This window comes from Cyprinus carpio, chromosome A14 (genome assembly GCF_018340385.1).
Source record: "Cyprinus carpio isolate SPL01 chromosome A14, ASM1834038v1, whole genome shotgun sequence".
Lineage (NCBI taxonomy): Eukaryota > Metazoa > Chordata > Actinopteri > Cypriniformes > Cyprinidae > Cyprinus > Cyprinus carpio.
The window spans coordinates 15,839,479-15,863,471 of NC_056585.1; the positions used below are offsets into that span (position 1 = coordinate 15,839,479).

The 23,993-nt window shown below is 39.1% G+C and overlaps 1 protein-coding gene across 9 annotated transcripts in view; it reads left to right on the top strand.

Annotated features, from left to right (window-relative positions):
• The window catches only part of LOC109077190 (rap guanine nucleotide exchange factor 2-like), a 96,911-nt gene that overhangs the window by 67,697 nt on the left and 5,221 nt on the right, over positions 1-23,993 (top strand). For 6 of the 9 annotated variants that reach the window (XM_042770008.1, XM_042770013.1, XM_042770015.1 and 3 more), the window contains 22 exons: positions 2,112-2,243; positions 8,314-8,491; positions 9,769-9,905; positions 10,607-10,765; positions 11,647-11,799; positions 12,400-12,564; positions 12,646-12,753; positions 12,843-13,046; positions 14,755-14,863; positions 15,075-15,351; positions 15,431-15,588; positions 16,000-16,014; positions 16,598-16,838; positions 16,952-17,338; positions 17,449-17,660; positions 18,125-18,248; positions 18,637-18,660; positions 19,607-19,830; positions 20,104-20,274; positions 20,365-20,514; positions 22,540-22,741; positions 23,369-23,820. In XM_042770008.1, coding sequence (XP_042625942.1) covers positions 2,112-2,243; positions 8,314-8,491; positions 9,769-9,905; positions 10,607-10,765; positions 11,647-11,799; positions 12,400-12,564; positions 12,646-12,753; positions 12,843-13,046; positions 14,755-14,863; positions 15,075-15,351; positions 15,431-15,588; positions 16,000-16,014; positions 16,598-16,838; positions 16,952-17,338; positions 17,449-17,660; positions 18,125-18,248; positions 18,637-18,660; positions 19,607-19,830; positions 20,104-20,274; positions 20,365-20,514; positions 22,540-22,741; positions 23,369-23,820 — 3,982 coding nt within the window. The remainder of the gene's footprint in view (positions 1-2,111; positions 2,244-8,313; positions 8,492-9,768; positions 9,906-10,606; positions 10,766-11,646; positions 11,800-12,399; positions 12,565-12,645; positions 12,754-12,842; positions 13,047-14,754; positions 14,864-15,074; positions 15,352-15,430; positions 15,589-15,999; positions 16,015-16,597; positions 16,839-16,951; positions 17,339-17,448; positions 17,661-18,124; positions 18,249-18,636; positions 18,661-19,606; positions 19,831-20,103; positions 20,275-20,364; positions 20,515-22,539; positions 22,742-23,368; positions 23,821-23,993) is intronic. The other 3 variants (XM_042770009.1, XM_042770012.1, XM_042770011.1) reach the window with 2 other exon arrangements.

Here is a 23,993-nt window from a genome sequence, read left to right on the forward strand (position 1 = left end):
TTTCTTCATTTTTTTCACTTTTGTTAGTTTGTTCCATTATTCATTTTGTCTTTCTTTGTTCTCTTTATTTTGATCATCTGTGCTTTCTTTTTTACATGGTCTTTTTTTAGTGTTTATTTTTGTCTTTCTTTCTTTCTCCTGTTGTTTGTTTGTTCTGTTATTCATTCTATCTCTGTCTTTCATGCAGGTCTGTACGTACTTGTCTAATTTTTTATTTTTTTCATTTATTCTGTCTTTAAATCTTTCACTCTGTTATTTGTTCATTTGTGTTGTATATTTCTTCTTTTGTCTTCTCCTTCACTCTGTTTGTCTTTAGTTCTCTTCTAGTTGTTTTTTGTTCTTTCCTTTGCTGTTGTGCAATTTTTGTATTTCTTTCATTATTTTACTTTTTACTAGTTCATTCTATTCTATTCTATTCTATTCTATTCTATTCTATTCTATTCTATTCTATTTTTCCTGTTATGTTGTCTCTCTGCTTTTAGGTGTAAATAGCCCCAATTAATATGGATGAGCTGCCATGGCAATAGATTAAAGTAATGAATTTGTGTATGTGAGGAGGAATATTCATCAACACATTAGTGTGTTAACACACCTTTAGCCTCACAGCACACCAAACAGCAGGCTTTCCTATATTGGTGCAGATAGTGTCTTGCAAATATATAGTTTTCCCTATCTGCTCCTATTCCATCTGTAAGGTTGTTTTCTCTCTGTTCAAGTTCTCCGTCTCCTGAGAGAATTGGCTGTATTTCCGGCATGTATATGATTATGGGAGTGGAAATTAGGTCAGATGCATTTTTGTATGAAAGCTATACTCAGCCACAGCTGGCTGAAGACATCCAATAGCCCCCCAAAAAAGCAATTTCACTCGTGAACACACATACACCCACGAACACACACGCAGACACAATCGGGAGCCGATTGAATAAGCTTTATCGCAATGTGGCCGTGTGTGTGCATGTGGGCTGTGTGCACTCTAATATTAGCTGAAATTGGTTCTTAGCTCCTTATCTCAGTGCTGTTGTCAGTGCCTTTCCTCTTGCACAACCCCCCCACCACACACACACACACACACACACACACACGTTTCGCTCTTGCAGCCGCACCCCTTCAAATATGTACAGAGCGTCGCCACAAAAGAGCTGCTTGCTCACACCGAACCAGAGGAAATAAACATGCCACATGCATATTGTGTAGCCTTCGACTATACAGTGTCTTTCTTTCATTAATTATGTGGTATTTGTTTTCCTAATGATTTTTTTTTTTTTTTTTTTTTTTTTTTTGTATGTAGATATGAACCAGCCTTGTTCTTGCTGTAAGCCAAGAAAGTACTACAGTGCCAAGGCTCTCTTGAATTAGAAATATAATTAGAAATTTCATTTTCTCTATAGGTTCAGTCCAAATTTAGATTCTGGGAATCAATGTATAAGCAGACTTAATAGCAGGCTTGTGAAAAAAAAAATATATATATAGAGGACTGTGGAAAATATGAGTCTTTATTTGTTCGTATGGCTTATATATTCCAAGTCTTTTGAGGTCATATAATGGCTTGTGTGAGAAACGGCTTGTCGACACCCATTAGCATTAGGAAATGAGCTGTGCTATTCTGTTGAAGGAAAATAGGGAAACCCTGCATTAAATGTGACTGACCTGCCTGACATTTTGTCAACTGTCAATGGCGTGGAGAGGAAAATTGTGCCTGTTTAAGATATTGTATAGTCGTGTTTTAACTCTAATAAAACATTGAATGTCTCTGAGGCCTGTTTTTGCCAGAAAATCCTTGAGAGGATTAGAAACATCAGACTGCAGGTGTGATGAATAAATGATAGCATAGTGGACTGCAGCTTACAACAAAACTGACATTACTTTGAACCGTAGCAGAAAAGACTAACTTTAACTGCAAGCTGTGACATTTAGAAGTCAAAAACAGAGCTTCTTTACTTTTAGTCTATATTTGTTGGATTTGAGACAATACATGTGATCAAAAATTTGAATAAATGAACAGATATGCTACTGATTGGCTGTCACAGTTATTTGCTGCATTGCAGATTACATATGGATCATTATGGTCAAATGTACATCCTTATGCTCTGTTTGTTTGTCTTCATATGCAGCTGCCGGCAGACTTCAGCAGATTACACCTGGCAGACGGGATTCACCCCCAGGTGACACACGTTTCCTCCAGCCACTCAGGATGTAGCATCACCAGTGATTCTGGGAGCAGCAGCCTGTCGGACATTTACCAGGTAACAACACCTATCCTTCGGGTAACGTAGGAGTAGCAGCTTTGTGGCAGTGCCATCACAATGTGACATACACTTTATGATCTGAACTGACAGCGGTCAACAGTTTTTACTGTCTTGTGCTGCAGTGACTAATGCAGCTAGGAATAATAAAGTAATAGTTTACTCAAAAAACAACTTCATTTCTTGACTCACATGTTGTTCTGTGTAACCCAAAGGGAGAAGTTTTGAACAATCTCACTGCTCTGTAATTAGTTTGTAGTAACCAGGTCAGTCAAGCTTCAATCTACCAAAAACACAGACACACGCACACCAATCAAAATACTACAATAGAAACAGTAATATTTTAAAATAAGCATTTGATAGTAATTTAAAATAATTGCTATTAAAATGTTTTCATATGTTCAAATGTAATTTATTCCTGTGATGGCAAAGCTGAATTTTCAGCATCATTACTCCAGTCTTCAGTGTCACATGATACTTCAGAAATTATTCTAATTTGCTGATTTGGTGCTCAAGAACAGTTCATATTATTATCAATGTTAAAAACAATGTTCTTTTGAATAGAAAGTTAAATAGGATTTATTTGAAATAAAATAAATATTATAAATGTACTTACTGTCACTTTTGATTAATGTGTCCTTGTTGAATATAAGAATACCTTTATTTCAAACAAATATACATATGTATGGAACAACAGCTACTTTTGTTTTTTTGGTGAGCTATTTCTTTAATGTGCATGCAAATATCTTCCCTCTTTATTAATTTCTTTCATTTACATTGTATTCATTTGTCAGATGCTTTTATCAATATCTTTGTACAATGAATTCAGGGTACATGTTTTATCAGTATACAGTACATGCTCCCTGGTAATCAAACCCAAGACTTCTATCACTAAAGATTTGTCACTATAGCTAAACCTGAGCCAATGACCTGTGAAACTGAGCCAATGAGATTAAAGCAGAAGGACACCATTTACTTTATATATCTGTGCCTATCTACAAAATGTGTATGTTTGCCTCTATTAATCTTATTAATAGTGTTTGGCTTGGTATTTGCCTGGCTGTTTAATTGATTTCCTTGTGTGATGTGTTTGTGGATTAAATACGTTTTGTGGCAGGCCGTGTGCAAAGGTGTATGGAACATAATTCAGTTTATGCAGTGTCCGTGATCCTGGCCGGATGGCCTTCTGTTAAAGGCTCATTAACAGCTGGAAGGTGTCCTCATGAAAAGAGGTTGTGATCTCCCTGCTTTATACCTCACTTTACTACAATTCTCCTCGCGATCCAAGTCTCATAAAACGTAAAACAACAGCAGGCTGAGTGGAATGTTGTTAATGTAAAATGGATGGTTTAAAATCTAAATTCTGATTGCATGTGTTTGAAGCTGTTGAAGCTGCACAATATTTTATTCATGAGTCTGCCTACAGTTAAGCTAATTAACTGATGTATGTTATTATATTAGTTAATGTAAGAATTGTTCATTCTAATTATTGTTGTTAACACAGTTTATAATTAATTGAACATTAGTGTCTTATCATATTGCCAATTTATTAAACCAATAATGCACAAAAGGTGGTGCATCATGTCATCCCATACCCATGTCCAAATCCTGCAATGCACAGGCTCTTGTGACTTGTTGCCTTATCTGAAATCAGAATCAGTGGCAGTTAGTGTTTGTTGTGGTTTTGGAATACCAAGGGAAAGAAAATGTAGCTGTTTTAATTAGCTAAATTGCGATCTCATAAATAAATAAATAAAATCGTAAAAGTCCAAAAGTGTGTAAAAAGTTATTTGCTTTCTCATAAATAAATAAATATATTAGGGCTGGTAAGTGATTAAAATGTTTGATCTAATTAATTACATGATGTGGCAATAAATTAATCTAATCACAAATTAATCACACATCAAATTTTGCTGATAAATTACTCCCAAAAGATCATTTAAAGTCATTGTTGTGTTAAGCATCAAACAGACATTACAAAATATAGCTTCAGCAAGAAATATTTTGTTAAAATGTTTTGTTAAAATTTTGATTAAATGTATTACATATACTCTTTTGGACCATGAGGGTGAGTAAATGATGTCACAATTGTCATTTTTTTGTTTTTTTGGGTGGGTGTTTTATAATTTTTTTTATTTTTATTGATTTTTATTTATGTGGTTATTTGTTTTTTTTAATGATACTCTAAATAATAAACTAAAACTGCAAGTAGGTGGTGGTAAATGCTTTAATGATTTAGTCATCGAGTCATTTATTCAATCCTTTGATTCGTTCAAATAGCTGATTCATTCAGGGGTGAAGTAAATGTTTCTTTATGAATGGTCCATTGAATCATTAGGCTTGTTTGACTTAAGCGGATCATCACCATCAGATCGATTGTTGTGTGACAACAAAGTACCACAAGAGCGATTAGAGACGCCTCTGCATGCTTTTGAATCACTCTTGTGGTACTTTGATGTCATAGACCCAGCGTCGCTTTAAATCCAACGTGCCTATGGCCAATGGTTCAACACTCCAAATGGTTCATCATATTCATTCAAAATGTCCATTGAGAAATTAAATGCTGCTCTGTGTTGCTTGGATACGAACAATTCTAATTTGTCTTTATATTTTCGTTGGCAAAATTGAGCAAAACAGACAAAATTGTGTCTAAAATAACACAATATCAAAGGTATACTTCACCCCAAAATGAAAATTTTGTCTTTAATCACTTCCCCCCATGTCGTTCCAAACCTGTAAAAGATATTTTGGATGAAAACCGGAAGGCTTGAGACTGTCCCATAGACTGCCAAGTAAATAGCAGTGTCAAGGTCCATAAAAGGTATGAAAGTCGTCCTCAAAATACACCATCTGGCATCAGACGTGCAATCTGGGTTATATGAAGCGACGGGAACACTTTTTGTAAGCAAAGAAAACAAAATAGAAACAGCGCATCCTTGTGGCGTGGATGACAGAGAAGAGCATACGCAGCATACGTGATATGGAAAGACACAGAGGAGACCGTGGACAATGGAATTGTTGAATAAAGTCATTATTTTTGTTTTCTTCGCTTACAAAAAAGTGTTCCCGTCGGTTCATATAACCCAGATTGCACGTCTGATGGCAGATAGAGTATTCTGATGATGACTTTCATACCTTTTATCGACCTTGACACTGCTATTTACTTGGCAGTCTATGGGAAAGTCTCAAGCCTCTAGGTTTTCATCCAAAATATCTTAAATTGTGTTCAGAAGACGAACAGATCTTTTACGGGTTTGGAACGACATGGGGGTAAGTGATTAATGACAAAAATTTTCATTTCGGTGTGGAGTATCCCTTTAACTTCTTACTTACTGAACTGTTGTATGAGATCAGTATCACATTTGCACTGGTGTGATATTGCACTTAGCCTATTGCTCGTGTAATATTGCTTAACTATATGATGTAAATATAAGACAAAAACTTAAACGGGGCATTTTTGCCCCATATCTTGAATTTTAGGGATCTAATTAACGTGTTAAATTACCAGCCTTTATATATACTTTTTTTATATATATATTTATATATATTTGAATAAATAATGATGCAGGTTCTTCGGGGAGGCTTGAAAGCACTGATCCAAGAATAGTCCTGCTAAAAAATTGATGTTCCCTTCACGATCATCTCAGCTGCCCAAACAGTGCTATAGATTGCATCAGACATGGCAGTTGAAAGATAAATCAGTCCCTTTATCAGCTACAATGTATTAATGTTACATTAAGTTATTAATGTACCTATGTCTTCACTGATTAGCTCCTAAATGGATTTCATAAGGGAAGCCAGCCCGACGCCGGCATCATTGTTGGTGTTTGATTCTTGTTGAAGCACAGCAATGAAACTTTCTGAACACTTCCAAAGTGGTTTAGTTGGTTTATCAAATTGTGACTTGAGTGTGATATGTTGGGTTTCTTTAAGCATATCTGCCAGAGACGTAATGATCTGAAGCAAGTCATCAACATAACAGTGTCTGGATGAAAACGTGATTTATTGTAAATCCCAAAAGGTTCAGCTAATGGGTGAATGCTTAGTGTATTGATTTTAAGATCTTAAAACCGCATTAATCAATAGTCATTGATACCGTTCCTCAACAAGATTGCTGTTATTTAAGCACATAGATTTCAGTCGTCATGCACCAGTGACTTACTGCTTTGGGAATGCATATTTAATCCATAGTTGAGAGCAGGGAATGCTGGGGTTTCCTGCAATTTGATGGATGCACCATTTGAGATTGTCTGTCCTTGGAAAATGTTGCTCATAGATCTGTGTTCATGTTTTAACTACAGTATGATCTCTGGGACAAATGTGTGCCACAGGGTTATCGAGCATCTGAGAGCTCATGGAGGTTTTCAGCAGGATTGAGGACTTTACAGGAACAGTCCATCCAAAATAGAATCTGTCTTCATTTACTGGTCGTTCCAAACCTGTATGACTTTCTTAAATTAAAACCGGTGTGCTGGTTACTTTTGTGTGTGTGTGTGTGTGTGTGTGTGTGTGTGTGTGTGTGTGTGTGTGTGTGTGTGTGTGTGTGCGCGCGCGCGCGCAATTACATTGAGTTGTCATGCTTCAAAAATGCATGCAAAAGAACCATACAAATGATTCATATGACTTTTGTGCAAGTCTCTGAAGCCATAAAACATTTTTTTTTTTTTTTATGAGGAACAACTTAAAATTTTAAGTTATTTTCTTGAATTTAAGTTGATAATCACCTTTAGAGAGCTGTTAACTGTTGACCGGATGATTGTGTCATTGAATTCAACTTGAGAACCAGTTCAGTCAAATTATTGAATTATTTAGACTAGTTTTGTGAATCGAATCATAAAGAGATCTGTTTAAGAAAAATAGTTTGTAAAGAATTAGACTTTGTCACTTCTTTTATGAAAAGATGCCAAGAGTTTTAGTGAATATCAGCTTAAACCATATGATAGCTTTGTGTTAAAAACAGACCAAAAAGGGGAAAAAAATGTAAACGTTTTGATACTATTATGATATTTCTATGCTGCTTTTTGATTAAAAATCCAAATGCTTCAATCCCCATTCACTGTAATTGCATAGACTCTCCATCATTTCTCCTTTTGTGTTCTTGGAGAAAAAGAAAGTCATACTGGTTTGGAATGGCATGAGCGTGAGTAAATCATGACAGAATGGTTATTTTTAGATGATCTATTCCCTAAGTAGTAGTTTAGACCTCTTTAAGAGGGATGCTTATGTGATAGATGGCTCTCTTGTTTTTATATTAGTGCATTTTGCCAGCTGCCACCACCATCCTCCCCCACTCCCCTGTCCCCACCCTAAAAAAAGAGTCCAGCCTCACATCTCCCTGCCCAGTGTGCCCTCTGAGTGGCTGCTTTCAGCACCGTCAGAATATTTGATGAGTAATACAGGTCATTCAAGTGAAAATGAGACGTGTTTGTGTGAGCTCAGATCGAGGGGCTTAAAAAATGAAAAGTGGCTGGAAGCCAGAGCTCTAAAGATGAGGCTGGGACCCGACTTCTACAAGCATTTGGTCAAGGTGACGCTGTGGACAGTTTCAGGGAGGAATAGAGTATCGCTGGGGCTCCTCAGCCAGGTGAGAGCGAATCAGAGTTGGTTGCGACAGGAGATTGTGGTGTTTACAACGGGCTGGGTCTTTCTTTTGTTTATTTTAGTCAGTTTGGACCATGTCGCAGTGCTGTGTGGGTGTTGGTTGGTATTTTCTCAAAAATGGAGTCTAACTTTGTATTTTAATACCCAGAATTGTTTTTTTGTTACCTGTGCTTGTTTGGTTGGTTTTGTTGCTTGCTATGAATTGTTGTTGTACAGTAGTACATGCAGTCATGTGCTCTGCTTCTATTTTCTTTTTAATTTTGGATTAATGGGGAAAAAAAAATATTGGTTTTCTTTAGCCTTGAATCCTAGTCTTGATCATTTTTTCTTTTTTGGGGGGTCTGTGCTTAAACTTTGCTTCTGAAATATGTTAAATATTAGGTCTGTGATCAGCTGATGTAAAATCTATGCAAAAAAATGTCCAAAATACCTTACTAGGATTGACTGAACAAAGGTTTCTGACACACAGGCCACAGAGAGTGAGCCTGGCGACATGGACCTCAGTGGCCTGCCCGAGACAGCCGTTGACTCCGAGGAGGATGACGACGAGGAAGACATCGAACGTGCCTCTGATCCCCTCATGAGTCGAGACATCGTCCGAGACTGCCTGGAGAAAGACCCCATGGACCGAACGGATGATGACATAGGTGAGTGATTTGCTTAAACGATCATGCTAGAACATGATTCAAACACCAGAATTTGCTCGAGGGAGAAAGAGGGGATTCTCGAAAGCAATGAAATAATTTGCCAACAAAAGGTTGGGGAGACTACAAGTGAAGGGGAGACGTGTTGTTTTTTTCTAGGTCACCCTCTCGGCCGAGCCTCTCGAAGCACATTAAAATTTGTTTGGCTTAGCCACATCCACAGATATGCTTCAGTGGTGCCATGCCAAATACAGGTCATCAAGTACCCAGACAGGCCACGGGCAGGAAACAAAATCCAGAATCTCTTGTCTTCACTCTCCTCAATCTCAGCTGAACCACTCCAGCCTTTGGGCAGCCCTGTCACACCAGCTAAAACCAAATACTTGATTTGGTTGGCCAGACGAGCATGGATAGAAAAACTATTAACTTACTGGCCAGTTATAGTAATTCATATTGATTGTAAAATAATGATTACATTGCAATAAATGGACACAAGATGTTAAATGTACCATGTTCTGTGCAACGGAGTGGCATGCACACTTATAGGCTAAGCTGTCAAAAAGAGACAAATATGGAAATGGGTGTTTCTATATGAGCACTTTTGGCCCTGTGGGTTTTAATAAAAAAAATGGTGTGAAAACACACTTTTCACACTCTCACTAGTTTATTTAATGTGTCTGCTGCCGTTGTCCAACAGTATATATACATATAGCACAGTAGAATTGTCATTTCTCTGTAAGTATTTGTCAAATTGTTATTTCAGCCACATCCCAAATTATGTATTGTATTAAATAACACATATATATATATATATATATATATATATATATGCATAAAACACATAAATTTGGAAGGTAGCAAAAACGAATGCTAAATGGTTCTACGACAGTTTTATGTTGACTTCCATATAACAAAAATCATCAAAATCTGTTTGTTTCAATAAAACCCACTGGAAAGTGTCCATAATTGAAGAAACTACATTCTGTTTAGTTCTTTGTTACCATGGAAATGGATTTTGTCATGTATAATATGTCCTGTATATTTCATCGCAGGATTAGCCAGTTCTCAGAAATAGCTTCGTATTAATAATGCATTCGATGCTTGGTTGCTGTTATTTATATAAGTCATGGAAAGAATACTTTTCCGTTCTCCATGTGGGAAGAACAAACTGCATCTGATATAGAGAGAACAAATATCAATGAAAGACTGTCAAAGACTCGTGTATCTCACTTAGTCTTAAATGTGACTTTCACTTCTTGTTTCTCACCCTGTTTCTTCAGAGCAACTGTTGGAGTTCATGCACCAGCTACCGGCCTTTGCCAACATGACCATGTCTGTCAGGAGGGAGCTTTGTGCTGTTATGGTGTTCGCTGTGGTGGAACGGGCCGGCACAGTCGTCCTTAATGATGGCGAAGAGGTTGGTCAGACTTACCCTGACACAAACCAGTAGCATTAGCCTCAGTTTCACCTTTAACCTGTATGTGTGACCTAGTACGTATAGTACACACACTCCACTTTTTCTATATCAACAGCTATTAGCCTAGCTATTTACACTAATCCCATTTTAGTTCTCTTTAAACCTAATCATCTCTCTTTTTTGAAGTTATGTCATTCACCTTCAGCCTTTCACTAGCTTTCACTTCAGTCTCATGTTGATCTTGATTCTGTGGATTTGCTTACACATACTGCCATCATTCGCCTGTCTTTCGTCACAGCCAATCAGCCATTCAGCTTCTGCACTGTTAAACCTGAATGGATGCCAGCATTCAGCATCTTGAGATTACAAGATGCCCACGGTTCAGCGGGAATCACTTATCTCCTTATCTCAGTATTGACATGCCAAAAAGAGCCATTTTCCCCCTTAATGCATCCATATAATTGAAAGCAGGACAGGGCTGGAGGCTTGTACAGTTCAGTGTAATGACATGTTCTCCACTATTATCAAAATTTATCAAAAAAAAAATAAAGCAGCAGCAAGTAATTAGGTCCCTGTGCACAAGTTTTGTATTTCACCACGGAGGTTAATATTACAAAATGACAAGTATGTAATTTAAAATAAACCATACAGTATATCCTCCTTTGTCTTACTGTTAACTTGTCATTGTACCTTTGATGTAGTTGGACTCATGGTCTGTGATTCTGAACGGCTCAGTGGAGGTGACGCACCCAGATGGCCGGACGGAAATCCTGTGCATGGGCAACAGCTTTGGTGTGTCCCCCACCATGGAGAAAGAATACATGAAAGGGGTGATGAAGACCAAGGTGGATGACTGCCAGGTGAGTCAACAATCCATAATCTGCCATTTATTTATTTTTTGCCAAAATAAAAAAATATTGCATTTGATTGCATAGTTTCATTGTGTGAAGAAAATGAAGCATTGTGCCATTGCATTCTGAGATTACCAGATCTGTGATAATATAATTTGGAAAAAAACATTTTACACACATGGTCAGAATTGTTGGTACCCTTGGTAAATATGATCAAAGAAGGCTATGAAAATAAATCTGCATTGTTAATGATTTTGATCTTTTATTTAAAGAATTCACAAAAATCTAACCTTTCATTGGAGAATAAGAATTTAAAATGGGGGGAAATATCATTATAAAATAAATGTTTTTCTCTTATACACATTGGACACAATTAACGGTACCCTTTTATTCAATACTTTTTGAAACGTCCATTTGCCAAAATAGCATAGGAGTTTTCTCCTATAATGCCTGATGAGGTTAGAGAGCACCTGACAAGAGATCAGAGACCATTCCTTTTTTGTGTTGTTTTTAAGGTTTGTTTTTAGATAATTGTCCGGTTGGAAGAGCCATAAGTGGCCCATTATAAGGTCTGTTGGTATTTGATAGAATCAATGAAGCCATGTGTCAACAAGATGTCAAGGACCTCCTGCAGAAATATAGGCCCACAACATTAAAAATACAACAGTATGTTTTATTGTACACACATACACATGTCCTCTTCCAGGCAGATTCATAGCATTTTGTGTTGTTTGGAACTTCTTGAAATCTTGTCTCTGTTTCAGTGCACTGGTGTAATTATCATGGGGAAATCATTTGAAAACACTGCTACATCTTAAAAGTGATTTTACTTTTGCCTCTCGGCTTGTGTCTGCTTGCTCACTTTTGCTCTCGTTTTCTCTCTCTGTCAGTTTGTTTGCATAGCACAGCAAGATTACTGCTGTATCCTTAACCAAGTGGAGAAAAACATGCAGAAGGTGGAAGAGGAGGGTGAGATTGTGATGGTGAAGGAACACAGAGAGCTTGACCGCACAGGCACCAGAAAAGGACACATTGTCATCAAGGTGAGAACCCATCTACAAACAAGTTTGTGTTTGTCACACCCAGAGGTAAAGAAATGTTCAGAAATGTAGCTACAATAAAGTGACAAAAAAGCAGTTCCCAACTAGAAAACCTTCCCAACAAAACATATTATAAGGGACGTTACCTGCCATGAGGTCCAATGATAGCTCACATAAGGATTTAATACATAACCTCTATTTTATGGCCCTTCAGCCAAAATAAATTATATTTTATTTGAGTTGTGAGTTTGCAGTCTGAATTGAATCCAATGAGAAGTGCCACGCTGCAAAGACTGCTAGGAAACATTGACTTGCACTCGTGATTGACATGGCATTTGCCCTGATTTACACAGATGCATTGAACATAGCCATTTATTGATTCCTAAACATGGAAATATGCTTAGCACAGTGGAGGCATATATGGACTGAATATCAAATACATTTTATGAGTCCAATGTCTTCTTGACAGTTAGAGTGGAGGGAAATTTGCCCAACAACAATAAAACTGACTACCAGTTCTTCTGGCTGACCCCAAATCAGAGAGTCACAAGTCAAAGTTGGATTAAATATGCATCCTTTAAAGAGCACATTCGGTTTATGCAGGGCACATCAGAGCGTCTTACCATGCACCTTGTAGAAGAGCACTCGGTGGTGGACCCCACCTACATCGAGGACTTCCTGCTTACCTACCGCACCTTCCTGCCAAGCCCCATGGTGGTAGGCAAGAAACTGTTGGAGTGGTTCCATGACCCCAGCCTCAGGGACAAGGTACATAGACATGCTTATGCAAGCACTTAAGTCAGTCAGTGCTTGATGAGATAAATGATTATTTCCATCATATTTCATCAGGTTACACGGGTAGTCTTGCTGTGGGTAAACAATCATTTCAATGACTTTGAGGGTGACTCCGCAATGACGCATTTTCTTGAGGAGTTCGAGTACAATCTGGAGAGAGAGGTCAGTTGTGTGCAATAAAACCTGTGTTCTACAGCTTTGTGGCTGAGTCTACTGCAAAATTCTCATGTTATTGCCTCTCTTTGAACCAGAAAATGTGTGGACACCTAAGACTGTTAAACATAGCATGTGCTGCCAAAGCTAAGCTGCGGGTGGTGACCCTGACCAAACCCTCGAGGGAAGCACTCCTGTCTTTCACCCTGCTGGGGGGTTCAGAGAAGGGCTTTCGCATTTTCATTGACAGCGTGGAGCCAGGCAGTAAAGCTGCAGAGGCCGGCCTTAAACGAGGAGATCAGGTAATGTCACACCAACAGCATGCAGGATCTGAAGTAGGCTACAGAAATAGTTGTACTTGTTAAATTGAAACTGTAATAGCAACTCACATTGTTGTGGCATTAGCAGCTGTATTAGTAGTTATGTGACTGGAAGTGGGAAACATTGTGTGAGAGCATTTGTAATTGCTGTTGTCAAGCCGTGAAAGCAGTTAGTCACAGCACTGACAGCATACTGCCCTAAATCATAAAGAAAAAGAGCAAAAACCTCATCTTATGATTTTGTTTTCGTTCATTGTTCAAACGTAAAGGCACACACATCTCAGCCTGTTAACTTGTTCTGTAGTCTAAATATGTCTGCCACACGGCTTCCCTCTTTCACACAAGCGGAAAATGTGATTTCAGATGAATAGAGTGTCACACTGTTTCCTTTTGCCCTTCACTCACTGCGGTGTTTGGCTCATAAAGCTGTTTAATGAGTTGCTATCTATTTGCCCTCCGAACCACAAGAGGATTGTGATTGTTCCGAATGCTAATCAGCTGATACTTGGCCGTTTTGAGATTATTGACAATAACCGTGTCTGCTTAGCCAATTAACGGATGCGGTAGTTCCCCTTTGTATCAGTCAACAGCTTTCACAATGGACAAGCAATTTGTTGTTAAGTTTAATATGAGTAAATATTGTGTAGAGTTGTGTAGAAGTTTCCATTTAATTATCAGTAGCAAGGGAAATTACCAAATCATCATTTATAAAAAAAAAAAAAAAACCCTTTGCCAAAATCAGCAAGTGTGCATGTACAAAAACAAAGAAAAGAAAAGCAGTCATTTCCATTAGACTTTCCTAAGTGCTTATTTTTTTTATTTATAGCAATTTTTTGAATCCACTATTTGCTGTTAAATTGTATTATGTACGTATCAGTATTCAAATCATGCATCATTTGAATTGTTAATTGTAAATATTTCTCACTTTACATTAGGTCACGGAAAATGGGAAAATGTCATTAAGTGCTATAAATCAGCCTTTATTGAACATTAATTGCATTCATATTCAGTGTTCCTTAAAAGGTTTACAAATACATAAAGTACACACACGCACACACACACACACAATTTATGTTTTATGGGGACTCTCCATAAGTGTAATGGTTTTTATACTGTACAAACTGTATATTCTGTCTCCTTACACTAACCCCACCCCTAAACCTACCCATCACAGAAAATTATAGTTTTCTGTGATGGGGATAGAATACAGTTTGTGGAATTTTGAGGAACACTTAAAGGGATTAACTAGAGTTTATAAACTATGAATTAACTATAAACTAATAGTTTGCAAATGATTTGTAAGTACTTTATTAGGGTATACTTATTATAAAATGTTACCATTTTAGCCAATAAAAACCATATTGCTTGGCCGCTAACAGGAACATGGATCTGTATTTGTTTGTGTCACTGGTGTGAATTTGTGTCAATGAATGAATGCCAAAGGAGTTCATGTTGCAGTAAGAGCAAAGTCCTTTCACACTGAAAATAAGCATCACACTCACATTGACTCAGCATACCTCACCTCAATGAGAGAATTTTATGAAGTGACATGTAATACCACAAACTGCTCACTGTGTGCTGAAAGTATATAGTACTGAAATAAAACTTTGTGCTTTATGTATATTTATCAACTGGCCCAGCTGTAATGTTGATTGAGATTTTGGATTTTCATCCTTTTTTTTCCCCACAGATACTAGAGGTCAATGGGCAAAACTTTGAAAATGTGCCGTTATCCAAAGCCAACGAGATTCTCAAAAACAACACACACCTGTCCATTACTGTGAAAACCAATCTCTTAGGTAAGCTACACTGGCTGAAATGACTACAGCTGCACAGACTGTCATTTAGATCCAGCACAACACTTCATCTGAAAATTGCCAGTCAGCTCTCTTTCGTCTTGCAGTAGGGGTAAATGTAGCTGTAGCTGATTTTGGAAGGCTGTTTGTGCCTTGATAATGTCATATGGTATTGTTAAACTCATTTTCTCTGTGCTGTGTTCCCTGCTCTTAGTGTTTAAGGAGCTATTGGCCAGGCCTGACCAGGACCAGGAGCAAGAACAGGAGGAGGAGCCAGACAGGAAGAATGGAGCACCTCACATCCCCAAAATCGGGGACATTAAGAAAGCCAGCCGCTACTCCATCCCTGACCTGGCTGTGGATGTGGAGCAGGTCATGGGTCTTGAGAAAGCTAGTAAGAAAGCCAAGGCCAACACCGTGGGTGGCAGAAACAAGCTTAAGAAGATCTTCGACAAGACACTGACCAGTATTCTTCCACCCAAACCTTACAAGTAAGCTGAGCTTCATTCATGAAAGCTCTCTTGGTGATTTGGTCCACTGCAGCGTATAACTCTTCAAGTTTGTTCACAGTGATGTAGGCGTGGGACAGTCCCAGGATGACAGTATTGTCGGGCTAAAGCAATCAAAGCAGATCCCTCCTGCTCTTCCTGTCAGTGGAAACCTTTCATCGAGCAACCCTGACCTATTGCAGTCACACCATCGCATACTTGACTTCAACAACCAGCCTGGTAAGACACTTAATGTGGTTTAGCAAAGTAAGACATTTTACTGCATCTACATCCATGTTGGTTCTGGAACAACAATCTAGTCAACCACTCTCATGTTAGGGTTACATTGTGGCTTTGTCTTAAGGGCCGAACAGCATTCTAATCAACTCTCCCATTTCCTTAGGGATAGGGTAAACCAGTAATCATTAAATCCAGGAATTTGTTCTACTAGGTTAAACATTCTTCTTAAGAGAGAACAGACTTTGTGTCAGTAAATAAAGATAGTAGAGAACTTTACATGGATAGTTTAAATATATTCTTGCAATGTTTTGCTGTGCACTTACCTTTAGGGCAGAACCTTTCACACAAGTTTAATCTCAGTGCATGCATATTTAATAAGATGCTCATGCTGTCCTGAATGTCCTCTTTCAGAAGCAGTCCCTATAAGTAAGTATTTGATCTTGTCTTCTTAGATGTTTCTCAACTACTTTCATTTTCCTAATCACAATCTTCTTCAGGGCACTTCTCTGCTCAGTTTTGACATTGATTTTGCTATCCAAAGCTATGTAGAACAAATTTTGGTGGTACTCAATCAGGTCTTAATCTGTAAACTCTGCATTTGTTGGGCTGCATCAAAATTCTTTAGTTAATTGATTGTTGTTCACTGATTTACGTCACTTTCACACTAGAGGTTTTGTTTCAGTGTGAGATTGAACTTGAAGGCTTATTTGAAGGTGTCTTCTGATATGCATATACACCAAGACAATTGTACAACTTTTATATATATATAAAAAGCTCCTGATGATGGGTTTGTAGATTGTAGATGTAATCCACAAGTGGATCACTTCTTGACTGTCCAAAACTCTAGTTCGGATTCTGACTTACTCAAACATACCAAGTGTGAAAGTGGCATAAGTTCAATAGTAACGTAAAATGATCATGGGTAACACATTATAAGTGGTTTTCCACCTAGATGTTGGTAAATGAACGGGTTAAATGTGTGGGCTTAAGCCATTCCTCTGTATTTTAGACATGTCAGACCAGGTATTGAGAGTGTTCAAGGCAGACCAGCAAAGTCGGTACATCATGATTGGGAAGGACACCACAGCAAAAGAAGTAGTAGCTCAGGCCATCCGAGAGTTTGCCTTGACCGCTGCCCCTGAAGCATATTCGTTGTGCGAGGTGTCAGTCACTCCTGAGGGTGTCATCAAGCAGCGGCGACTACCTGAACAACTCTCCAAACTGGCCGACAGGATCCAGCTGAGTGGAAGGTGTTGCCTTAGAGCCCTTGTGGCCATTTTGATCAATTTTCTGAAGTATTTTGGTGTCAAACCACTTAGAACATCTGGTGACCTCTCCTCTCATTTCTCGGTTAAACCTGTAGGTACTACCTGAAAAGCAACATGGAGACGGAGACACTGTGCTCGGATGAAGATGCCCAGGAACTACTACGAGAGAGTCAGATCAGCCTGCTGCAGCTTAGCACTGTAGAAGTGGCGACCCAGCTGTCAATGCGTGCCTTTGAGCTGTTCTGTGCCATCGAGCCCACCGAGTACATTGATGACCTCTTTAAGCTGAAAACTCGTCTAACCGGGCCCCCCAGCCTCAAGCTCTTTGAAGAGGCCATCAATCGGGAGACCTTCTGGGTGGCCACAGAGGTGGTCCGTGAGACCAACCAGCTCAAACGCATGAAGATCATCAAGCACTTCATTAAGATCGCACTGCATTGCCGCGAGTGCAAGAACTTCAACTCCATGTTTGCCATCATCAGGTAGAATTGGTCTTTATTTTAAGAGGCAACAAAAATGAAGGATTAAACTAAAGACCTCTTATGTATGTTATATTTTCCCAAGTAACAATGACATTGTGTGTCTTTTCCAGTGGTCTGAACTTGGCACCAGTCTCCAGACTGAGAGGCACATGGGAGAAGTTGCCTAGTAAATATGAGAAGCTGTTTAGTGATCTTCAAGATCTATTTGATCCCTCCAGGAATATGGCAAAGTACCGGAATCTTCTAAACAGCCAGAACCTGCAGCCACCCATCATCCCACTTTTCCCTGTAATCAAGAAGGATCTCACCTTCCTGCATGAAGGTAAGATAGTTCTCACCGAAGTAGGTGATGACATACAGTATATAGTACCCATGTTTGTTTTATTATTGAAGTACATTTTCCTTGATTTCTTTTAGAAAAAAATGACTTGATACCTTTCTCAAAGCTTCATTCCCAGTCCAAAATATTTTATATATAACTCTCCATGTTTATGTCAGTAATGCATTTTCCTGGCTTTGTGTAGCACCTACACTTCTGCATAGCCTTCCCAAGTTTGTTTCTAACTAGGACTTTGATCATTTCTGTTTAATCTTAAGAGTTTGTGCGGTGCATTCAATGCAAGGTTTGTGTCTTAAAGGCACAATTGCAAAAACTGTCCATTTTGAGAGTCAATTTTGAAAATATGACTGCTTTGACAAACTTCACCATTTTAATTTGACCCTGAGGGGAAAAAATGATTATAAAAATGTATGAAATGAGCCTTTCTATATTTTTTTCCACTCTAGGAAATGACTCAAAGGTAGATGGTTTGGTGAACTTTGAGAAACTGCGGATGATTGCTAAAGAGATCAGACACGTAGGCAGAATGGCAGCTGTAAACATGGACCCTGCTCTGATGTTCAGAACCAGGTGAGTGCTTTTCTGTTCTGAGTGCTACAGTGACTTCTTTGTCCTTCTTTCAGGCTGGACTCTTCACATCACTGAGTTGCTTTTAGTGCCCACTCACTGCGATGTGTACAGCTCTCACCTTCCACACACAGGCTTTTTCGATATGTTAAAGTGATATTTACGTACGAGTTAAGCCATTTTGTATGTTACTCTTTGTTTGCATTATTGTCAGAGAAGTTAGTGTCTCTCTTTTGGTCTCTGGTGCACCTCACCTTGGTACCCTTGGTCTGTTTCTCCTCATCTAAGTGTGTCTCCCTCTTTTTCTCTCATGGGCTTTCTCTCTCCCACATTTCTCTCTTCATCCACCCTCTCTGCCCCACACTTCACTATTCATGGCTCTCCCTTACAGGAAGAAGAAATGGAGAAGTTTAGGGTGAGTAAGGTGAACTCTCACCTTTGGCCTCATGTGTGCCCCCTCCTTTATTTTGGGCTGACTCCTCACCATCCATTATTTTTCTTTTTCTGGTTCATTTGAGAATGCTTCTGCTATGACGGATCCCATCCAAGCATTTGACCGCCATCACTTTTGCTACTCAGGGTCATTATATAAACTCACCTCATTCTAAAATACATCCCAATGTTTCTGTTGTATAATTACCATAGATTTTGAATGTTTCACAAACATGTCTCCACTAGTATGCATGAATTTATTTACAGTTGTTTGGTTCCTGCATATATATTCGTTTGATATCCCATGATCCATTTTTAGCAAAAGTGATTTAACTTGCCCCTTCCAGCTAAACTACTTACCATAGCCGCACGCCTTCAACTAAGTTTTTGCAGTGTTATGTTTTTTTTGTTTTTTGCATTTTTGATTATTTTCTATAGTTTGAACTAATCATTTTATTAGTTTATGAAATGTGATAAATATGTTTGTGAATTCAAACTGTTTGTTTATAAAATCTTTTTAAGTTGAAAATTGTGTTCTTTTATTCCAGCCTAACATTCAAAACTTTAATGATGCTAATGGAGCAGAAATTACACACTTCACCTTTAAACATAAAATAAATGGTTGAAAAAAATTTGTTCAAGCTTTTTTCTTAGAAATGTGAAGAAAAAAAAATTAAATAAATGACCCTTTTTTTTAAATGATGAAATGATCAGTTATTTTACTCAACTTCTGTTGTTTTATTTTACATCCAGTTTTTATTTAACTGCCTGTTTGGCTGAGATATGAAATGCATGGAATGTTTGGATTGAAGCTGCAAGGAATGCAACTTATCGCATGTCAAAGAGAGACTGCATCTGATCCTGCATCAGCATACTACCGCTGTTAAAGTCAGCCTGCATCTTTAACTGTAATATGTGTGTGCGTTCAGGTCACTCAGCCAGGGCAGTGCCAATGCGGCCGTCCTGGATGTAACCCAGACGGGCGGACACAAAAAGCGGGTCAGACGGAGTTCCTTCCTCAATGCCAAGAAGCTGTACGAGGACGCACAGATGGCACGCAAAGTTAAACAATACCTGTCCAACCTCATCCTGGAGACGAATGAGGAGAGCCTGCAGACACTCTCAATTCAGTGTGAGCCTTCAGTCAACACATGTGAGTAGGGTGCAAGCACCCACACTAATACAAATAGGTGAATCCACAGGAAACAACAGTGGCATGTGATGAAAAACACCACAGACATTTACCTCACAAGAACAAAAATGCATACCCCACAGTTAGTCATAGGAACAAAATATTCAATATCACTTATGCTTACAAAAACTATATTTATTTGATCAAAAATACAGTAAAAACTAAATTTACTTTTTCTCATTCTGTAAATATTTATCTAAATATTTATTATCTGTCTTATATATATCATCACAGTGCCGAAGAGTTCCGGGGACAGGAAGAGACCCGACACATCGCCCGTAGTTGCACGGGCCGCCATTCACCAGCGCCAGCAGCTTCAGAAAGCCACCCAGGCGCTTCAAGTGCCTGCCGTAGCCCTCTACCCATCACGCAAGAAAGTGCCAGTCAAAGACTTGCCACCATTTGGTGAGACTCCGCATTTATGTAGCTTAAACATGATCAGCTTCTACATTGTGTATTACTGGTGCTCATATGAATCTTATTGTGTTTGCACAGGCACAAGCTCACCACAGTCTCTGAAAAAGATACTGTCCCTTTCAGAGGAGGCAGGAGAGAGACACAGGAAACCAACAGAGGACAGTGTGTCCAACAACTCCTCACAGCTGTCATCTCCTCCCACATCCCCTCACAGCTCACCTAAGAAAGGTAAGTATACACACATGCACACAATGCCATTTTTTTGCTCATTTTTGCATACTTGATTTACTTTCCCCCATTGACTTTTGGAGCTGTGGAATCTAAGCCTTATGGTGGGCATGAAGTGAAATGTATTGCCAGACAGCATGTGCCCCACTGGCATTTCTCTGTTAGCTGGCGCCCCTAGTGCCAACATGTTTTCCTGGCTGATTTAATATGTTGAGACTGCCATCTAGTGGTAAAAAGATAACACATAGGATATGAAATATCCTGCCACGGATGACACGTTTTTTTACAAAACATCTTAGAACACTGCTGGTCTCCGATTTCATTACTGTTAAGTTAAAAATGCACCACTTTCTATCTCTCCTTTTGAATTTGCATCACAAAACATTTCTGTCTCTCACCGCTCACCTGTTTTACCCTCTATTCAGCCATTGCATCTATAAGAAGTCACAGTATGAAGGGTTTTTCCTCCTTCTGTAGAAAATCACCTAAAGGTAACAGGTCCTGGATGCAGATTTAACATGAGAGAGTTCACACAAGCATCATTATTGCTGTGTCTCAAAATGTTGTGAACTGCCTACAAAAACATCATTCATTAGAGGTACACTACCATTCAAAAGCTTGGGGTCAGTGAGATTTTTAAAAATCTGTTTAAAAAGTCTCTTATGTTCACCAAGGCTGAATTTAACTGATCAAATATACATTGAAAACATGATATTGTGAAATAATATTACATTAAAAATAACTGTTTTCTTTTTGAATATATTTTAATATTTAACACATTTTAACATGCTACCAAAATAATTATTTTTTTTTTTGGTGGGGGGCGAGGGGGTTGCTTTCTAGTATTTGAGACACAGCCAATGAGATGTTTTGTTGTCGGTTAGATAATTGACATAACCAGTGACATTTGTGTGTAGACTTTCTTTAGTAATCAAATGTCATTGTTTGTTTATTGTGTTGTATATTACAGTCTCAGATGGACGTTCCAGTGATGGTTTTATACATTTAGAAATATCAGAATTGCTGACATTTAGGTGAACTCTCTCACCAAGTCTAGACAGTTTTTTTGCTCCTGTTGTAGCTGGCAGAGGCAGGCCACTGCTGTAGCTGTGTGTGTGTTTGTGTGTGTGTGTGTGCGTGTGTGTGTGTGTGTGTGTGTGTGTGTGTGTGTGTGTGTGTGTGTGTGTGTGTGTGTGTGTGTAAACCTGAATACACACCAACTCATGGGGACTTGTGACACCGTGGGGACCTAAATTGAGGGTCCCCATGGGTACAGAGGCTTATAAATCATACAGAATGAGTTTTTTTTTTTGAGATTGAAAAAAATGCACAAAAGTTTTCTGTGAGGGGGTATAGGTTTAGGTGAAGGGCAATAGAAAATACAGTTTTTACGTTATAAAAAACCATAACGCCTGTGGGTAGTCCCCACAAGGATAGTGAACCAGACGTGTGTGGTGTGTGTGTGTGTGTGTGTGTGTGTGTGTGTGTGTGTGTGTGTGTGTACTATAGGGCTTTGCTACTGAAGTAACTGCCTGGTTTTGATGAACTAATCTAAGAAAGGGGGTTTGACTCTAAAGTAATACTTTGCTCTGCCAGCAGCATAGTTTTTTGGAATTTAACCTTCTCTGACACTCTTCTTTCTTGCACTATCATTGCATCATCAATTTTATCATGATGTAAACAAGAAGGCTTATTTTCCATGAGTTGGTTAAATGAATAACTATTGTGCAATTATTTGCAACTGCAAAATGCAGCAATACAATTTGAACACTGACATAGAAGGTCACAAATATTCAGTAGCTCTGTTGCAATAGCTCTGTACTGCATTTCAAGACACACACCGGATGCCAATATATCTTTCAAAAGCGACTCTAAAATAGTTGGATGGCAGCAAGGCAGCTCACTATGTTCTGGAGCAAAACCTATTTAAGTGAAAAGAGAGAGTTATAAAATGGGGTACAACAGGGCTCTGTATTAAGGCTAAACCGTTTTCCAATCATGTTGTTCTATGTACTCATTTGCCAGGGTATGGAAGAGCAGGTGACTACCTGTCAGACTCTGGCCACAGTGAGATCTCCTCACGCTCCAGTCTGGTGAGCACCTCCTCCCTGGACATGGGGCAAGATGAACGCAGACATCGATATGGAGGAATGGCTGGGGAAATTCATGGCAGTGGCCACCGTCTAGAACGCAGGGCTACTGCTGATCCTGACCAGTACAGCTTGGGGTAAGCACTACTCACTACTCTTTCAACTAGTTGGAATGTTGCCTGAATAACTAATCAGTCTAAAGCAGGGATCTCCAACCCTGCTCCTGGAGAGCTACCGTCCTGCAAACTTCAGTTCCAACCCTGCTCCAACACACCTGTCTGTAATTATCAAGTAGCCCTGAACACCTTGATTAGCTGGTTCAGGAGTGTTAGATTGGGGGTTAGAGCTGAAATCTGTAGGACAGTAGCTCTCCAGGAGCAGGGTTGGAAACCACTGGTCTAAAGGAACCCTGGGTTAATTAGGCTGACCCTATTCGGTAATTTCTCATGCATTGTTCTTGTGTTTAAAAGCAGATAGTAGGAGCACATTAGAATGAATTCAGGGTTCTTGAGAAGTATGAAATGGTTTATTTTGAATTATGCATAGTGGTAAAAGTACAACACTTGTAGTGGGGTACTCAAAAATAAAGCAGGTTTCATTATGCAAACTGGAAATACCAGAACAATTCAGATCAATTCTAAAATAAGTTTGTCAAACTCACTAGTGGACAAGTCTTTTATTGGACAACCATCATGGCCAAGTCCTGGCAATGTAGGGTAAACAATTAAAATCCTTCTGGATCCTTCTACCCTTTCTTTGTTCAGGTCTTACTCATCAATGCAGGACTGCCGGGGTCTGTATGCGGGTGCCACTGTGTTGTCTTCCCCCAGCTCAGAGGAGCTTACCCAGGACCAGGGCGACCGGGTGTCTCTCGATGCTGCTGATTCTGGTCGTGGCAGCTGGACTTCATGTTCCAGCGGCTCACATGACAACATTCAGACCATGCAGCAGGGGCGTAGCTGGGAAGCACTTGCAGAAGGTGCGGGGCTTTGGGGAAGCAGAGGAAGCTGGACATCTGCCTGCTCCTCTTCATCCTCTGCAGCATGTTGGGGCGAGGACTCTGAGGGTGACACGGGAACCATCAAGCGAAGGGGAGGGAGGGATGTGACCACAGACCCAGAGACCAGCAGCATCACCTCCACTGGTTCAGAAGAGTCCAGACAACACAGTCGACGCCCCTCACCCATCACTGCAGGCAACACCAAAGCTGTGATCAGTAAGAGTCGCCACATGAACCTGGTTTAAAAGGGAGAGTTCACCCAAAAATGACAATTCTGTTGATATTTACTATTTACCTTCATGTTGTTCCAAAGCGTTATGCTCTTATTTTAATACAACACAAAAATGAGAAGCATCACACAGCTTTTTTTCCCCATTCAGTAACCATTA